Genomic DNA, 18,900 nt, shown 5'->3' with positions numbered 1-18,900 from the left:
GGGCTTCACCAATGCTGAACAGCTCCGTGACTATATTAAAGACAACAACCGTAAAACAACAACCTGATAGCTCTAGCTGAAATGCTGCAATTTGACAGTCTTAAAGCATTTAGCTAAGCTTTTTAACCATTGCTTTAACATTGTCTACTTTCCCAGCAACTGGAAATGCGGAAGAATTATGCCCATCCCCAAGAATGGGAACAACAAAGAGAGCCTCAAAAATTATAGGCCTATTACAATTCTGTCAGCAATAAGCCAACTATTCGAAAAAGTCTTACTAAAGAAAATTAAAAAGCACATTGAAATAAATCAGACCCTCAGACATTTTCAATTTGGGTTTAAAGACGGTCTCTCAGTGAGCCACTCTCTAGCCGTCGCCAACAGTTTCATATTTGGAAACCTGGCCGAACAGAAACCAACCATTGCGTGCGCTCTGGACTTCGAGAAGGCCTTCGACACTGTATGGACAAACGGACTAATATATAAAATGGCTATATTTTTCCAGTTTGATCCAAGAATCCTAAAAATAGTACACAGCTAACCGATCGTTTTTTGTACGCAGCCCTGATGGCAAAAATCACTCTCTAACCAGAAATATTACTGCCGGAGTCCCTCAAGGATCTCTACTGGCTCCCACACTCTACAATATTTACCTGGCTGACTTGCCAGACTTTAGGAGAGATCACAACTTATCGTCGACTGTGCGTATCCAGCCACTGGTCTATGCACTGGTCTAAGAGCAGTACATCGCTCTTAGCCTCAGGGGCAAGAATAGCAAGTGCCGAAATAGATCTGAACGCATACCTAGATCAACTCTGTGCCTACTTTAAAAAGTGGCGGCTCTAACTAAATGCTGAAAAGTGCGAAGGTTGCTACCTTCATGGGCCAAAACTCAGCGACATACATAGAAATGCTAGACACTTCGAGCCTAGCATTTATATTGAAATCAACAAAAAAATAAAAATGAGCTCTGAGATCAAATACCTTGGGGTAACCTATGATAATAAACGCAGATTCTGCAGTCACGTTGATAATGCACTGAAAAAAGCCAAATACCGCACGGCCAAGCTACACAACGCCCTTGGCCCTATCTCAGGAAACAATCCTGATCAAAAAGCCCAACTAACTAGGATCAAAGCCTTGATCTACAAGAAAATTCTACAGCCTACCCTTGCTTATGGGCATATAGGCTTCTTTAACTTATCTTCCAGACAAATGGAACGCATCCGACTAACAGAACGTCGTATTCTTCGCAGACCTATTGGCGCGGCGGTCAGAAGCCCGCTTACCCATTAATACATTCCCAATGCAGAACTATACAAATTAATGAAAACAAAGAAAATTGATGTTCATATGTTTCATATACTACAAAAATTCCTGGAAACAAACCAAGACAGCTCAAGCCAGCTGGTTAAAGAAAGCGTTGCACAGATCGGTCTGAGAGCCGGCCAATCTACTCACATCTTAATGATTAAGCACTTCAACTATGTAAAAAATTTAGGTATCATCTACAATAGAAACGATGACCTGATCTTTTATCACAGATCGAAGCAATCTCTGGACCCAGCCAAACTCGTATGCCTTTAAAAAATAATAAATTAACAAAAGCTGTCATTAATAAAGATCTTTCACATACACATATACCCTTATACATACACAAGAAACCAAACATTAGCTAGTACTAAACTATAAGCCCCCACCATTTCCCCCTGTAAATAAACCTTTTCCCCCCTCCCCCTATCTAGACCTAAGAAAAAAAAACAAACAAAAACCACAAAAAAACAAAACAAAACAAAAACAAAAAATCACACAAAACACAAAAAAAAAACTAAAAAAAACACAAAAACACTCAAAACCTAAATGTGATTCAGGGTTTTTCAACTCGCAACGAGCTTGTGACGGTTTGGTCATTCTGGTGGTTAAGGGGGTTTCCTGAATTAGGAGGCAAAAAAAATCGATTTTTTTTTTTATTACTTAAATCGATAGATAAACTATCTAAGAATATACCACAAAAATTTCATAAGCCAATTCGAAGTATTTTCGAAGATACAGAGATGAAAGCAAAGGAGCGCCGGGTAGGTTTGCAGGCGCTTGGCGAACTTTGAGGCCCGTTTTCTCACTTTTAATTTTTACGATTCTTTCGAATTGGCGGGAAAGATAACAAAAAAACTTATTGACCGATTGAAACGAATAAAGGCTTTTCTCTTTAGAATTAAATTCTCTTCTATTTGAACTAAAAGTGTTGTTGAAAACCGCTTTTTATATTTTTTACAGCATGTTAAAGTCAATATTTCATTTTTCGGGATAAAATATTGACTTTAACATGCTGTAAAAATTCGTTTATGCCTTTATTCGTTTCAATCGGTCAATAAGTTTTTTTGTTATCTTTCCCGCCAATTCGAAAGAATCGTAAAAATTAAAAGTGAGAAAACGGGCCTCAAAGTTCGCCAAGCGCCTGCAAACCTACCCGGCGCTTCTTTGCTTTCATCTCTGTATCTTCGAAAATACTTCGAATTGGCTTCTGAAATTTTTGTGGTATATTCTTAGATAGTTTATCTATCGATTTAAGCAATAAAAAAAAATCGATTTTTTTTGCCTCCTAATTCAGGAAACCCCCTTAAAGGATGGCCAGTGTTCGTCTCAGAAATTTATTTGTTGTCTGAGGTGGTTGCTGAAAGAAATGCCGACCCGGCCCCAGAGTAGACTTGGCCGATCGCTGGTCGAAAACTGAATGCTTACTAAGGGCTGGAGCTCGCCTTATATAGCGCTCCAGTGCGGCCGAGTGTGACCGACGCGCCCGGAGAAATTTGCCATTAAGAGTGTGGCCAGATCGTCATTTGGGCCAATGTGACCCTTTGCGCCTGATCATGGCGCGCGCGCGCATTTAATTCAAATCTATTCCATATTTCATATTCATAGTTTTCTATTGAATAATCTATTATCATCCTTATTTTATCTTACGTATATATTTGTGCGCGTCTGCGCGTCACACTTGTTATAATCAGGGACCGTAAATAATGATTATCAATGTTTTCTTTAAACAAAAAAATCATTCACTTGGAAAATTCGCACAAAGAAACGAATTATACCAATCGGCTACAATTTGGAAGCTCTTTCAAGATAACCAATGATTGCTGGAATCTAGATTTTTTATATTTAAACCAATTTTAATTATTAATTTTTAAGTTTTACTTACTCGCTCAAAGAATAGAAGCATGTAAAAAATTTTTCGAAGACCCCTCTGAGAAAGAAGTTATTACACATTGAGCGAAATTCTGAGCGAAAAAATATCGCTCAAAAAATGATTATTATTTTTTGATGGGACTTTTTTCGCTCAAAATAATAATTATTATTGTTTGAGCGATGAAGTAAATATAAAATTATAATTATTAATGGCAAGTGAAATATATTAAAATCAATAGATAATCATTAATCGTCGATTTTTATTTTTTTACTTATAATGATTACGTGCCCTGGTTATAATACTATGTTTTGAAAAAACATTGTAGAATTTATGATCTACCCAACAATTTCAACAAGTTTTCGGAAAATGTTATCGATGCATATGTATAAAAAAACATTAAAATTAACTAACAAAATGATGTTTCTTCCTTATATTTATGAAATTAACTGATTTTTAAATTTAGAGTGAAAACTGGATTTTTAAAGGGGAAATTTCAACTTATTGCGATTTTGTAGGGGGAAAGCCAAATTTTCATCTGGCAACACTGTCTAGACCGCTCGCGCCATTTCTATACAAACAAAAGTGTTTTTCGTTAGCGGCAGTTGAGAAGAAGGTGGCCGCCAAAAAGGCATCTGGTTCAGGTTCATCACATCCGCCAACTCAACAAATGGTGGATGCTTCCATCAAGAACTTGAAGGAGCGTGGTGGCTCATCGCTTCTGGCAATCAAGAAATATATCACTGCCACCTACAAATGCGACGCCCAGAAACTGGCTCCATTCATCAAGAAGTACTTGAAGTCCGCAGTGGCTAATGGAAAGCTGATCCAAACAAAGGGAAAGGGTGCGTCTGGTTCCTTCAAACTGTCGGCCTCTGCCAAAAAGGAGCCCAAGCCAAAGGTTGCGGCTGCTGAGAAAAAAGTCAAAAGCAAGAAGGTAGTCACCAAGAAAGCCGGAGCCACCGCAAAGAAAGCCGCCGGAGCTGCTGACAAGAAACCCAAGGCTAAGAAGGCCGTTGCCACCAAGAAGACTGCCGAGAAGAAGAAAACTGAGAAGGCAAAGGCCAAGGATGCCAAGAAAACTGGAGTCGTAAAGGCAAAGCCAGCAGCAGCAAAGGCTAAGCCGGCCGCCGCGAAGCCAAAGGCAGCCAAGGCACCGAAGGCCAAGGCAGCAGCGTCCGCCAAGCCTAAGAAGGCAGTGAAGAAAGCAACTCATCCGGCTACCGCTAAGAAGCCGAAAGCCAAGACCACGGCGTCGAAGAAGTAAATTAAGGTAATCTTAAATAATAATACTAATAAATTAATTTTCGGAGGAAAATAGCGTATCGCAGTCAAGAGTCATGTCCGACCCTATAAACCATATTAATTTTTGGTCAGCATACCGATCTAAGTCGATTTTTTTTGGTAGAATTACTTTTTTTTCCAAATTTTTTAAAGGGGCCACATTTAAATTGTACAATTCCAGGAAAATTTCAATTCGAAATAGATTTTATATTTTACAGGACAGCTTTTGGTTTTAAAATGGAAGCTTTATATATTTAAAGAAAAATTAGGCTTTTGAAAATTCAGATTCTTTGGTAAAACTTTTTGTGGCCCTGAAAAGGGCCTTTTTAATGCTTCTCCGCATCCGCGGGGAAATTTACTTGGAGCTGGTGTACTTGGTGACAGCCTTGGTTCCCTCACTGACGGCGTGCTTTGCCAACTCTCCGGGCAGGAGCAGACGAACAGCAGTTTGGATTTCCCGACTGGTGATGGTCGAGCGCTTGTTGTAGTGCGCCAGACGAGAAGCCTCGGCAGCAATGCGCTCGAAGATGTCATTCACAAAGCTGTTCATGATGCTCATCGCCTTCGAGGAAATGCCAGTGTCGGGATGGACCTGCTTCAGGACCTTGTAGATGTAGATAGCATAGCTCTCCTTCCTCTTCCGCTTCTTCTTCTTGTCGTTCTTAGTGATGTTCTTCTGGGCCTTGCCAGCCTTCTTGGCTGCCTTTCCACTGGTTTTAGGCGGCACTTCACTTTGCGATTAACTCACTTTTCATAGCAGTCGGGCTTGGGTGTTCGCTCTTATACTTTTTTTCAAGCAATGTTTTCAGGTCTAAGGCGACCCACCCCTAACTGAACGCACAGGCAGAACTAAAAGTATAAATTCGTGACAAGCTGGGCAGCCGGCAACATTCGTTCTTCGTGTGTGTGCAGTGAATAAAGTGAAATAAGAGAAAATGTCTGGTCGTGGAAAAGGTGGCAAAGTTAAGGGAAAGGCAAAGTCCCGGTCCAACCGTGCCGGACTTCAGTTCCCTGTCGGCCGTATCCATCGTCTGCTCCGCAAGGGCAACTACGCCGAGCGCGTCGGTGCCGGCGCTCCAGTTTACCTTGCTGCCGTGATGGAATATCTGGCCGCTGAAGTTCTCGAGTTGGCTGGCAATGCTGCTCGTGACAACAAGAAGACGAGGATCATCCCGCGTCATCTGCAGCTGGCCATCCGCAACGACGAAGAGTTGAACAAGCTGCTCTCCGGCGTCACCATTGCCCAGGGAGGTGTGTTGCCCAACATCCAGGCTGTTCTGTTGCCCAAGAAGACCGAGAAGAAGGCTTAAGCGTTCAAAAAGCGTGCCAGCAACCTTGTACATAAAAACAAACTCAAACCCAAACGTCCTTTTCAGGACGACCAAACTATTTTAAAAGAAACTTACATTTTCAAATATGCCTAGCTAAGTTTAAACAATATTAATAATTATATAATAAATAAATTTTGTATATATAAAATATACATATAATATTTATATTTTTGGTTATCGCTATGCAGAAACCAATAGTACAGTCGTCAGAGAAATTCCAGGACATGGACAATGAACATTGTCATTGCAAGACAGTTTACGCTACCTAAAGATGTGATTGTCTTCCTACGGAAACCCCGACCAATTCAAATAAAGATATTTCCATTCTTGGGCTAGAATATTCAATGTTAAGATATATGCGAAATATAACTTGATAATTTTTCTCTTTTATGAAATTAAGTGGTGGTCCTGAAAAGGACCGATTGTTGAGAAGTACAGACTGTACTGATTTTTTAACCGCCGAAACCGTACAGGGTGCGGCCTTGTCTCTTCAGGGCGTAGACGACGTCCATGGCTGTGACGGTCTTCCTCTTGGCGTGTTCAGTGTAGGTGACGGCATCACGGATCACGTTCTCCAAAAACACCTTCAGAACACCACGGGTTTCCTCGTAAATGAGTCCCGAAATGCGCTTCACGCCGCCACGCCGAGCCAGACGACGGATGGCTGGCTTTGTGATACCCTGGATGTTATCACGCAGCACTTTGCGATGACGCTTGGCGCCACCTTTTCCCAAGCCTTTGCCTCCTTTACCGCGACCAGTCATTTTTCACTATTTTATTTTTACACTTCGAAAGTCACCACTGAACTAATGTAGAAGCCGCGTCGGCCGCTCCTATTTATACCTAAACTCTGCTCTGCACGAGCGAGCCCGAACGCTATGGCCTTCTCGCTCTGTGCTCGACAAACGAAATGGCATGTGCTTCGACTAGCTCTCTCTTTTCCACCCTCCACGTTTTGCTATATAAGAGGGTAGGCAATGCGCAGCTCGTTTATTGTGTTTTCAGACTCGTGAAGTAAACAGTGGACAGACAGTGAAAATAAGAAGAATATAAAATGGCCCGTACCAAGCAGACCGCTCGCAAATCGACTGGTGGCAAGGCGCCACGCAAACAACTGGCAACCAAAGCCGCTCGCAAGAGTGCCCCAGCCACCGGTGGTGTGAAGAAGCCCCATCGCTATCGCCCCGGAACTGTGGCTCTGCGTGAGATCCGTCGCTACCAGAAGAGTACCGAGCTGCTGATCCGCAAGCTGCCTTTCCAGCGCTTGGTGCGTGAAATCGCTCAGGACTTCAAGACTGACCTGCGCTTCCAGAGCTCGGCCGTGATGGCTCTGCAGGAAGCTAGCGAAGCCTACCTGGTTGGTCTCTTTGAAGATACCAACTTGTGTGCCATCCACGCCAAGCGAGTCACAATCATGCCCAAGGACATCCAGGTGGCCCGTCGTATCCGTGGCGAGCGTGCTTAAGTTGAGATTGCTTCGACTAGCAAATAGCGTCAATACATTTTGTACAAATCGGTCCTTTTCAGGACCACAAACATATTTATAATAGAGATTATACATTTTCATATATAATTTACATACTACAAATAAAACATTCCCGGTTTTGCGTTTTTATGGTTAAATATCTTATAGTCAGAGATCGATCCTAAAATATATAAATACAAATATTTACAATTATTTAGATAGTGCGATACTCTATTGGTATCTACGGAATGTAGGGACATTTATATTATTTTAATTCAGGGAATTTTTAAAAGATTAAAAAGGTATATTAAAAAACAAAAAAAATAGTTTGTTACTTAAAGAATATACTGTGTAAGTTTCATTATCGAATTCCAACTCCAAGTGCCTCAAATCAACTATATACGCAAGGTATATAAGTGTTAAACGTATTTTTCTCTGCTTAAAATTTTTGCATTTTTACCTATGCTATGGGCACGATTCACAAAAAACTATGTAACATATCGGAGTGAATCAAAAATTATTATGATCAGCATGAAATTATCTTCTATTTGAACCTAAATGCGGGTAATACAAATGAGTATTACTATTTTTTAAGAGGGTGTGAAGTGAAATCTGATTACCTGAAAATGGCATTTTTCCTTAGGAAATTATTTCCTACATTAAAAAATTCACGAAAAATGTCTACATTTTGACCGTTTACATGTATATCCCCCTTAAGGCCTAAAGTTGGTATAGCTAAACTAAAATTTCGCGCAATTTGAATTACGCGTTAATTTCATAATAAATAAATAAATAATTAAAATATTTACTTAAGTTATTAAGTTCAAAAAAAAATGTATTCAAACTGCTTGATTTGAACATTTTATTTAAGTAATAAAAAACAAATCAATTTGTTTTTTCTATTTTTCTTAAGATATTAATATTACACTTATAAACTAAAAATCCATCAAATTAAATGCTTAAAAGATTTCATTTCCCGTCTCCTTGGGTACTGTGCTCAAGAAAACTCGAATATGAACGTTGTATGGGGAACATAATAGGCCATTTCCTAGAAACAAATGCATAAATTCAGTTTAAACTTTTATTAACTAAAACATGTGTCCTATTTATTTTACAAAATTGACAAAAACTAATATATTTTAAAATATTAATATTTTTTAGGTAGCCAAAACCATACCCGAAAGTACCAAGAAAGCCGACAATTTATGTATGAAAGGGCCAATTTGAAAGTGGTCAAAAAATACCATAATTTGTTTAAAACGAAAATATTTTGAGTGTTCCCGCAAGTAAAAGGTTCAAATTTCACTCTTTCTAAAAAATATTCATAATATTCATAAATTTTAATATTTTAACAGATGATTTTTCACGAAATGCTTTGGTCAAAAATGCAAATCTTGAACTTCAGACACTTTTACAAAATGATCCAAACAATAATTTCACATTAAACTAACTAAACATGTTTTATGAAACATTTAAGTGCTTAAAATAATTAAAACATTCTACCATTTAAAAATATAACATTGAGAAAAGAAGAAAATAAAACTGCACATCGATCAAACATAGGCAACGTAAATGAGCGCTGCCAAACACATAGTTATACTGCTCTCCTCCTCGATTCTCATATCAACGAGGGACGTCGGGTCTAGACCGCTCGCGCCATTTCTATACAAATAAAAGTGTTTTTCGTTAGCTTTCGAAAATAATTAGTGAAGCAAAAATGTCCGACTCTGCAGTGGCAACATCCGCGTCCCCAGTGGCTGCCCCACCAGCGCCAGTTGAGAAGAAGGTGGCCGCCAAAAAGGCATCTGGTTCAGGAGCTACCAAGGCCAAGAAGGCAGCAGTTCCACCATCACATCCGCCAACTCAACAAATGGTGGATGCTTCCATCAAGAACTTGAAGGAGCGTGGTGGCTCATCGCTTCTGGCAATCAAGAAATATATCACTGCCACCTACAAATGCGACGCCCAGAAACTGGCTCCATTCATCAAGAAGTACTTGAAGTCCGCAGTGGCTAATGGAAAGCTGATCCAAACAAAGGGAAAGGGTGCGTCTGGTTCCTTCAAACTGTCGGCCTCTGCCAAAAAGGAGCCCAAGCCAAAGGTTGCGGCTGCTGAGAAAAAAGTCAAAAGCAAGAAGGTAGTCACCAAGAAAGCCGGAGCCACCGCAAAGAAAGCCGCCGGAGCTGCTGACAAGAAACCCAAGGCTAAGAAGGCCGTTGCCACCAAGAAGACTGCCGAGAAGAAGAAAACTGAGAAGGCAAAGGCCAAGGATGCCAAGAAAACTGGAGTCGTAAAGGCAAAGCCAGCAGCAGCAAAGGCTAAGCCGGCCGCCGCGAAGCCAAAGGCAGCCAAGGCACCGAAGGCCAAGGCAGCAGCGTCCGCCAAGCCTAAGAAGGCAGTGAAGAAAGCAACTGCTCCGGCTACCGCTAAGAAGCCGAAAGCCAAGACCACGGCGTCGAAGAAGTAAATTAAGATAATCTTTGTTCACGCCAGGGGGCCCTGTTCCCCCTCTGGCCGCCGAGCGTCTGAGCGTCCAAAAGCTCAAGCGCTCCCAGCGTAGCAACGCTCGCCCGCTCTCGCCCTCTTGCTCTCCCGCGCTCGCTCTCCCGCAGCGCTGAGCGCTTTCGCACTCTCGAGCGCGGGCCTCGGGTGCATTCCGAACACCATGCTCACTGCAGCCAGCTTCTCTGGCCTCTTTTTTCTATGCTTAGTTTTAGTGTCATGTATGCAGCCGAATAAAGCTGATCGTCATCGAGTGAATTGCATCAACGACGCCCCCGACTTTTTCTTCTCTCCTGGGTTTTTTTTCTGGTCTCTGCGCCGGTGGAATTTACTCTTCAAGGATCTTCAGTGGAAGGATCGCCCCCCTCCTAAACATTGGTCCTTCGAGCCGGATACGGATATCCTTCCGCAACACAGCCAGCAGTTCCGGTGATTTTTCCGCTTAAGATAAGTACGAGCCTCCTCTGTCTCCCTCTCTCTGCCGGTCTTCAGCAGTGGTCCGAACATTCAATTTCGTTCACACTGCTGCAAGATAATTTTTCCTTTTTGCGTCAACTCCAGATCCGAGTTTTTCCGACACAACGGCAGTCTGAGGAAAATTCCATTTATTCCGAATTCCGCCTTTCGCTTCTCCGCTCCACTCGCCAACGGCCAAGGCATATGTACATCAACATACATACAGACATACGTGTGATAATTTCTGCATATACTTTTTTCGCGCAAGTCCGTCTCCGCCGAAATACAGTGAAATTGTGTGGTGAAAATAAATAAATCAAATTAAATAAATAAAACAAAAAGGCTCAATTAATATACGCCGGTGTCAACATATATATTTTTTGTTGTGTGCCATTTGGTTTTTTTGTTTTCTCCACGCAAGGTTCACAGGCCTTCACAGATTTATATGCCAAATTCCAAAAATACAGTCCACTCTTCGTGTTCCCACTGTACCATAAGTCGAAACATCCAACACATACCCCCACACAAATCCGCTCTGCTTGTCCATATATAACTATTTTCTGCCTCAACTATATATTTTTTGTTGTACGCCGCCGCAGTGCCGTTAGCGGGGTTCCACTGTGCAAATACATCCAACCACATAAATACATATATCATTATATTTTCTGCCCGCCCATATAGGAATTAAATTACAATAAAACCAACAAACGAAAATAACCAAGATTCGAAATTCAAGTGCAAGTGTTTATTTCTCCAAATCCGCACAACCGCCACAGCAGACGTTTTTTGTTGTTGTTTTTTTTTCTTTGCGTTCCGCTTTGTTCTCGCTTCCTGAACTCTTCGCTCATACGGTGTTTTGCCGACGGCAAAACCAAACTTCGCTTTACGGTAGTTTCGGATTCCCGCGCTGACCGCCGCATCAGCCGCGCTGGTGTTGTTGTTGTTTTCGGTTTTCGGTGCCTTTATCTCTCGTAAGCGCCCCGCTTACGCACTGCTTTGCCGACGGCATAATACAGTGAGGTTTCCAAGTCAACGCCAAGGGTCATTCCTTTTTAATTCCGCCTTTTCAGCGCCGTCGTAGTTACGTGCAGTTAATTAAATACTTCACGCTAATTATTTCCAACACAAAAAAAATTAATCTTTTTTGTTCCGAGCCAGCGCCAAGGGTTATATTTTTTTTAGTCAGCCTTTTCGGTGCCGCGGCAACTACGTGTCAATAATCAAATACTTCACGTTAAATTATTTCCAACATTGAAATTAATTTTTGTCTCTCTTTATTACGGAGTAAAATTAATAAAGAAAGTTTCCAATTCTACATACGAGCTCCACGCCCGAACCACGGAATATACATATACATATAAATATACAATTGGCTCCTAAAATCCAAAGCCCGGGTCCGACATTCGGCACTAATTCGGCCAGCAGTAGCAATCGCTGCAATCGCTTCCCATCCATCGTTTGTGGTTCGTTGCCGAACTTTTCCGCTGAGAAATCTCTTTTCGCTTGCCGTCGACATTTTTTTCTTGTCACTGGTGCTGTCCACTGGCTTTCCGCGAACCAGAGTTGAGTCGTCTTTCCTTCGCAATCCGTGTGGATTTCCTGCGGCGACCAACTGAGTCACGACCCATTCGATTTCAAGAATGCCCACGGGAGACGAGGAACAGACTCCTTTGATTCCAGCAATTACTCTGGAAGGGTCCCAGTCCGGATCCCCGCGGCCGGATCAATTAAAGCCAAAGGCGGCCACTGCCACTCCAAGGGCAAAAAGTCAAGAGGCCCTTGACACTGCCCCCAGTACCTCATCCAGAGCTACGCGATCCGGGTCCAAGATGGCTCAAAAGGCGATAGATATCGCCCTCAAAAAATTCATTGCCGCAACAGACCGTGTTACCCAATTCGAGGCTAACCTGCACACTCCGGCTGCCCCTGACACGGACAGATTGCCCCCTGGCATGTGCCAAATCCATCGGGACCAAATTAGGGCCCTGTGGGAAAAGGCGGAGAAAAGCTATGAAAGCTGCTCCGACCTCCTTGCCGAAGCCGACGATCCTCCGACCATTGCATCAGAGCTAGAATCGAAGTATAGCTACTGCTATTCTGTGTTTTCGAAGTGTGTGTTTCAGCTGCAGGGCGTAATTGACAGGGCCGCCTTCCAACCCACACAGGCTTCCGCCAGTAGTCAACCACCCCCTTCTACGGGTTGTCGTCTGCCACCAGTGGACACAGAAGTCTTCACTGGGGACTATATTCGGTGGCCAACGTTTCGAGACCTTTTTACTGCGATCTACATCCAGAATTCGCGCCTCACACCGGTGGAAAAGCTGTTCCACCTGCTGTCAAAGACAAGTGGCGATGCCCATGCCATTGTGTCGAAGGCTCCTCTCACAAACGAAGGGTTCATCTCCGCATGGCAGACTCTCACCGAACGTTTCGAAAATCGGCGGTTGCTCGTCAACAGCCAGTTGAAAATCCTTTTCAACCTTCCGGCAGTCCCCCAAGAGTCAGGAGCAGCTCTGAAAGAGCTGCAAGGCACCATCCAGGGTTGCCTAACCGCCTTATCGATGTCCTCAATCCAAGTCGAAACCTGGGATTGTCTCCTGGTATACATGGTTTCCGTAAAACTCCCCAAAACCACACTGTCCATGTGGGAGCAATCCGTCCACAACAAGGCCGAAATTCCGACCTGGAACGAGCTGAACTCGTTTTTGACTGAGCGTCACCGCACTCTAGAGGCTATCGACGATATCAGACCTAGCAGTTCGGGGCAGGTTCCCCCCCGATCGACCCCTGCAAGCGCCCCTGCGCGCCGGCTCAACTCGTATGAGGCCCGAGTGACTCCAGCCCCAAGAGGGTGCGATCTTTGCGCCAGGGAAAACCACCCTATTCGGGTATGTCCGCGCTTCCTGGAAATGGATGTGAATGGTCGCTCCGACTACATCAAGCGGAAGCAGCTTTGTCTGAATTGTTTCGCACGAGGGCACCAGCAGCGGGACTGTACAAGTGCCCATAGCTGTTTCACATGTCACAGCCGTCACCACACCCTCCTGCATCGTGGCAATCCATTCGCGACCGCTCCGACTCCGTCTGCGCCAGCGAGGCCGCGGCCCGCGGATTCCCCAAGAAACGCGAGCACTTCAGAAGATCACCCTGACGTACAAGTGTGCTTCGCTTCCGGCCCAAAGGCCGTCCTGTTGGGTACCGCTCTCGTCGACATTTGCCATCTGGGGTGCACTTTCCAAGCGCGTGCCTTGATTGACTCTGGTTCCGAGGCGACATTTATTACTGAGAGGCTATTCAACCTCGTGAAACTGCCATTCAAGACCATTCAAGCCCAAGTCTCCGGCCTTAACCAAACCATTGCTGCTCAGTCTACGAAATTCTGCCATTTCTCCATTCGAGCGCCTTCCAGACCCGGACTGCAGTTGGAAACGGCAGCGTACGTCCTTCCGCAGTTGGCCGGGAGTCTGCCTTCGTACCCCGTCCCACCAGACTTTCTGAAGGGGCTTCCTGACATACCTCTTGCGGACCCCAAGTTCTTTGAGAGCTCCCAAATCGATGTCTTGATAGGAGCCGACATTCTTCCGTCAGTCCTCCTAGGCAACTCCAAAGCGAATATTTGTGGTTCTCTGTTCGGCCAGGAAACCATTTTTGGATGGGTGTTGACCGGTCCCATATCTCCGAATGCCCCCCGAAATGTGTCCGCCTTCTCCACACGAGTCACCTGCGGCTCCGACGACTCGCTGGACCAGCTCCTCACCAAATTTTGGGAAGTCGAGGAAGGGCCCTCACAGATCGTCTCCGAGTCTGATTCTGTCTGTGAACGCAATTTTGTCCGAACTACCCGCAGGGACAGTTGTGGCAAGTACGTTGTGACGCTCCCCTTGCGCGACCCTGAGCATGGTGGTTCCGAGCTCTCATCTTCAAGATCCTTCGCTCTGGCTCAGTTTCTGCGTAACGAACAGCGCCTAAAAAGGGATCCTCCCCTCAAGGCCCGATACGACTCGGTAATCCAAGAATACCTCGACTTAGGCCACATGGCCGAAGTTTCTCCAAAAAGCCGTTCCGCTACGTATTACCTTCCGCATCATGCAGTTCTCAAGCCCGAAAGCACAACCACTAAGGTGCGGGTGGTTTTCAACGCCTCTAGCCCGTCCGCAAACGGGACAAGCCTTAACGACATTCTCTACGCGGGCCCGGTCTTACAGTCCGACCTCACAATTCAAATCTTAAAGTGGCGATACTTTAGGTTCGTTTTCAATGCCGACATCGAGAAGATGTATCGACAGATTTGGGTAGACCCCAACCATACACCGTTTCATTCTATTGCATTCTATTCGCAATCCCGAGGGGGAAATCCGTGACTACGAATTGAAAACGGTCACCTTCGGAGTCAACTGTGCCCCTTTCTTAGCGATCCGAGTCCTGCAACAGCTCGCCGACGACGAAGAGTCGAGGTATCCGCAGGCCAGTCGGATCATTCGACAGTTTATGTACGTCGACGATGTCCTCGCGGGGGCCGACTCCAGAACTGAGGCGCAGGTGGCTATCCGAGAGCTCCAGGGTGCCCTGAGTTCGGCGGGATTCCCACTCAGAAAATGGACCTCCAATGATAGGGCGATTTTGGCCAACATCCCGAGTGACCATCTCCTTCACTCCGATTTTCTGGAACTCGACTCTGAGAGCACGGCTAAAACTCTCGGCGTGCGGTGGAAAGCGACGTCCGACGAGTTTTTCTTCATTCCGCCAAAATTGGTCTCGGAATCGTCATTCACCAAGCGTCAGGTCCTATCTCAAATTGCCAAACTTTTTGATCCGGCAGGCTGGCTAGCCCCCTTCGTTGTCCGGGCAAAGATGTTCATGCAGGACATTTGGCTCCAGGATCTAGGGTGGGACGATACTCTTCCTCAAGATTTTTATCAAAGATGGATTGACTTCCTGGAAAATTACTCCGCACTCGACAATATTCGTATTCCCCGATGGGTCACGTTCCGACCGCATTTGAACATCGAGCATCATGGATTCTGCGACGCATCCCAGAAGGCGTACGGTGCCGCCATTTACGTCCGGGTGGAGGTTGGGTCCACGGTAGAGGTGACCTTACTGACGGCAAGGACGCGTGTGGCCCCCGTAAAAACGTTGTCGCTTCCGCGGCTCGAATTGTGCGGAGCCTTGCTCTTGTCCGAGATGGCTGCCGCCATCCTTCCGAAGATGCCCGGGCCTGCGTCCGCCTTGCACTGTTGGACGGACTCTACAATTGTTCTCGCCTGGTTGCATAAGCCGGCGTGTCACTGGACGACGTTCGTGGCAAATCGCGTGACCAAGATCACCCAGTTTACCGAAGTGGAGAAGTGGGCACATGTGCGCTCCGAGCACAACCCGGCAGACCTCGCCAGCCGGGGAGTAGCGCTCCAAGACCTCGCGGACAGCCAACTGTGGTGGCATGGGCCGGCCTGGTTACGAAGGCCCCGAAGCGAGTGGCCCATGCAAGGCGATGTCTCCCCTGTAACTGACCTCGAGCAGCGAGCAGTCAAAGTCCATGTAGCGAAGGTTCCTCCTGAAGACATTCTTGAACGTTTTTCCACACTCAATAAGGCGTTGCGAGTTCTCGCCTACGTCCATCGCTTCATTCAGCGCTCACGGAAGCTCCTGTCGTCGGTGGAGGATCACTTGACGGCTTCTGAAATCGTGTCAGCTGAGCGACTTCTTATTTCCGTGACGCAACGCAGGCACTTCGTCCTTGAGATGGGCTGTTTAAGCCAAAAGCGACCAATTCCAACCTCCAGTCTGGTTCAAAATTTGAACCCGTTCTTTGATTCGAATGGGCTCATGAGAGCATGCGGCCGGGTCACAGCTTCCGAGCTTCTCCAATACGATGAACGACATCCCATTATCCTCCCATACGATTGCCATCTGTCTCGACTCATCGTCCAGTTTACGCATCGAATAACGCTGCACGGCGGCAATCAGCTAATGATCCGTCTGATCCGTTCCAAGTTCTGGATCCCGAGGGTGAGGAAATTGGTTAAGTCGGTCATATATTCGTGCAAGGTCTGCGTCATCCACAAGAGGAAGTTGCAAACGCAACTCATGGGAGACTTGCCAAAGGAACGGACCTCCTTCTCGCGTCCTTTCACATATACCGGCATGGACTACGCCGGTCCCTTCGACATCAAAAATTATACGGGACGAGCCTGTCTCATCACCAAGGGGTATGTGTTGGTGTTCGTTTGCTTCTCGACTAAGGCCATTCACTTAGAGCCTACGTCCGACCTTACTACGGAAAAGTTTCTTGCCGCTTTCGCCCGTTTCGTGTCTCGAAGAGGATGTCCTCGTCAAGTGCAGTCGGATAACGGAAAGACTTTCGTAGGGGCGGCTGCCCAAGTCTCCCGAGACTTTCTCCACGCTCTCAAAGAGGCTGTGACGGGGGCCTATAGTCACCATCAGCTGCTCTGGCAGTTCATTCCTCCGGGAGCACCCCACATGGGAGGCTTGTGGGAAGCAGGCGTAAAAAGCTTCAAAACCTTGTTCTACAAGTCTACGGCCACGCGAAAGTACACATTTGAAGAGCTTGCCACCCTTCTGGCTAGAATCGAAGCGTGCCTGAATTCGCGTCCGCTCGCTCCAATGTCCGAAGACCCCGCCGACTTGTTGGCGCTTACGCCTGGGCACTTTCTGGTTGGAGGCCCTCTCCTCGCCGTGGTTGAACCCGAGATCAAGGGGGTCACCACATCCATTATAAATCGCTGGCAACATCTGAAGGCTCTCCATCAACACTTTCGTCTGCGATGGAAGGAGGAGTACCTCAAGGAACTCCATAAGCGGAACAAGTGGCGAGCTCCCACAAGAAATCTCCGTGCCGGGGATATGGTAGTCGTCAAGGAAGATAACCTTCCGTCCAACGAGTGGCGATTAGGCAGAGTTGACGCGGTGTTTCCAGGAGTCGATGGCCATGTCCGTGTGGTCGACATCCGCACCGCGCGAGGACTCATCAAGCGTCCCATTGCGAAGGTCGTCCTGCTTCCGATGGAGGAGATCGCCTGCCCGCAGTAACCAACCGCCCCTCCACTCCATTAATCCACCGATCCGTTCCGTAGTTTCAATGTCTTGTTCCAATTCGTAGCTCCAATTCGTAGTCCTTACCAGTACTGATTAATTCTTTTTGTTTTTCTTCTCCATGTGTTATATTCCTCCAGTCAAGTGACGCACGATGTCGCCAAGCCCACGTACAGCCGAAAGCAGATGTTCTCGAGGTATGCAATCCTACCGATGCCGAGTCTGCAGAGGGATCCATCCGCTACGAAAGTGCCGTTAATTCCGCCGCTTGAGTGCCGAGAAGAGGCTCCGGGCCGTTCTGGCCAACCGGTACTGCCCCAGATGCTTGGCCCACGTGCACTCTGACGGGTCATGTCGTCGGGGTGATCGTTGCAAAACGTGCGGCCAGGACCACCACACGCTCTTACATCTCTCAGAATCGCCGATTTCGTCACGCCAGTCTCGCCCGGCAAACCGCCGGTCACAGGATACCGTGGCCACGCCCAGGCCGTCGTCAGCCGCTCCACGGCCCTCGTCAACAGCCCCACGCGCTTCGTCCGACACCCCTAGGCATAGTTCCGCCGCTCGTCCGGGTACGCAGCCGACCGCGGTCACTGCTCCGTCGCTGTCGTCGCTTCTGCAGCGGCACAGCGTGAACATCCTGCCGACAGCGTTGGTGCGGATCCACACCGGGACTCAGAGCTTCGACACGGCCGCACTCATCGATCCGTGCACACCCATGAGCTGCATCGACGCGTCGCTAGCTGCGGCGTTTCGCCTGCCGACTACCAACGTCGGGGGTGAACAGATTTGTTCTGCCACCATCGGCTCCAAGATCGACAGCGCCGTCCGGCTCGACGTTGTCTTTAAGATAGAGCCTCGCGTGCGCATCCGCACCCCAGTTCGGGAGCTCAGCGATGCGGTGCGTGCCCACTTCCGGGACATCACGCTGGCCGATGAGCGGTTCTATCGCCCTGCTTCAATTTCCGTGATCCTGGGCGCCGACATGTACCCGCGGGTGATAAGACCGGGCTTTCGAAAGATCGACGACGGATTGCCGGTGACCCAGAGCACAATCTTCGGATGGATCGTGTCCGGAGCTTGTCACCAGCCATGATGAGGACGGTTCCTTTGCAACCCGAGTGATTGCAAGGGGGGGGAGAATGTTCACGCCAGGGGGCCCTGTTCCCCCTCTGGCCGCCGAGCGTCTGAGCGTCCAAAAGCTCAAGCGCTCCCAGCGTAGCAACGCTCGCCCGCTCTCGCCCTCTTGCTCTCCCGCGCTCGCTCTCCCGCAGCGCTGAGCGCTTTCGCACTCTCGAGCGCGGGCCTCGGGTGCATTCCGAACACCATGCTCACTGCAGCCAGCTTCTCTGGCCTCTTTTTTCTATGCTTAGTTTTAGTGTCATGTATGCAGCCGAATAAAGCTGATCGTCATCGAGTGAATTGCATCAACGACGCCCCCGACTTTTTCTTCTCTCCTGGGTTTTTTTTCTGTTCTCTGCGCCGGTGGAATTTACTCTTCAAGGATCTTCAGTGGAAGGATCGCCCCCCTCCTAAACAATCTTAATTATGGCAATTTTAGATTTCGAAATCTGAAATTTGAAATTGATTTAAACAAGCCCTTTTCAGGGCTACAAAACTTTTTTAAA

The 18,900-nt window shown here is 46.6% G+C and overlaps 6 protein-coding genes across 6 annotated transcripts; 4 read left to right on the top strand and 2 right to left on the bottom strand.

Moving 5' to 3' along the window:
• Positions 1 to 4,820: 4,820 nt before the first annotated feature.
• Positions 4,821 to 5,356, bottom strand: LOC138928585 (histone H2B-like). Its single transcript, XM_070285845.1, has 2 exons — positions 5,316 to 5,356; positions 4,821 to 5,175 (listed from the first exon to the last, which is right to left on the bottom strand). Exons 1-2 carry the CDS (start codon positions 5,354 to 5,356, stop codon positions 4,821 to 4,823), a joined length of 396 nt encoding a protein of 131 aa, XP_070141946.1.
• A 27-nt stretch (positions 5,357 to 5,383) lies between these two features.
• On the top strand, positions 5,384 to 5,789 carry LOC138927895 (histone H2A). Its single transcript, XM_070283259.1, has one exon. It carries the CDS (start codon positions 5,401 to 5,403, stop codon positions 5,773 to 5,775), a length of 375 nt encoding a protein of 124 aa, XP_070139360.1. The 5' UTR covers positions 5,384 to 5,400; the 3' UTR covers positions 5,776 to 5,789.
• A 459-nt stretch (positions 5,790 to 6,248) lies between these two features.
• Positions 6,249 to 6,560, bottom strand: LOC138928583 (histone H4). The gene has a single exon (XM_070285843.1). The coding sequence runs from the start codon at positions 6,558 to 6,560 to the stop codon at positions 6,249 to 6,251; it is 312 nt and encodes a 103-aa protein (XP_070141944.1).
• Positions 6,561 to 6,850: 290 nt separating this feature from the next.
• LOC138928582 (histone H3-like) lies at positions 6,851 to 7,261 on the top strand. The gene has a single exon (XM_070285841.1). It carries the CDS (start codon positions 6,851 to 6,853, stop codon positions 7,259 to 7,261), a length of 411 nt encoding a protein of 136 aa, XP_070141942.1.
• A 1,683-nt stretch (positions 7,262 to 8,944) lies between these two features.
• On the top strand, positions 8,945 to 9,728 carry LOC138929646 (histone H1-like). The gene has a single exon (XM_070289056.1). The coding sequence runs from the start codon at positions 8,979 to 8,981 to the stop codon at positions 9,726 to 9,728; it is 750 nt and encodes a 249-aa protein (XP_070145157.1). The 5' UTR covers positions 8,945 to 8,978.
• A 2,131-nt stretch (positions 9,729 to 11,859) lies between these two features.
• Positions 11,860 to 18,368, top strand: LOC138927867 (uncharacterized). Its single transcript, XM_070285839.1, has 4 exons — positions 11,860 to 14,511; positions 14,567 to 17,265; positions 17,413 to 17,606; positions 17,689 to 18,368. Exons 1-4 carry the CDS (start codon positions 11,860 to 11,862, stop codon positions 18,366 to 18,368), a joined length of 6,225 nt encoding a protein of 2,074 aa, XP_070141940.1.
• Positions 18,369 to 18,900: the final 532 nt, after the last annotated feature.

This window comes from Drosophila kikkawai, chromosome 2L (assembly GCF_030179895.1).
Source record: "Drosophila kikkawai strain 14028-0561.14 chromosome 2L, DkikHiC1v2, whole genome shotgun sequence".
Taxonomy (NCBI): Eukaryota; Metazoa; Arthropoda; class Insecta; order Diptera; family Drosophilidae; genus Drosophila; species Drosophila kikkawai.
Note: the sequence above shows the minus strand (reverse complement) of the source record. Positions and strands in the feature narration are given on the sequence as shown.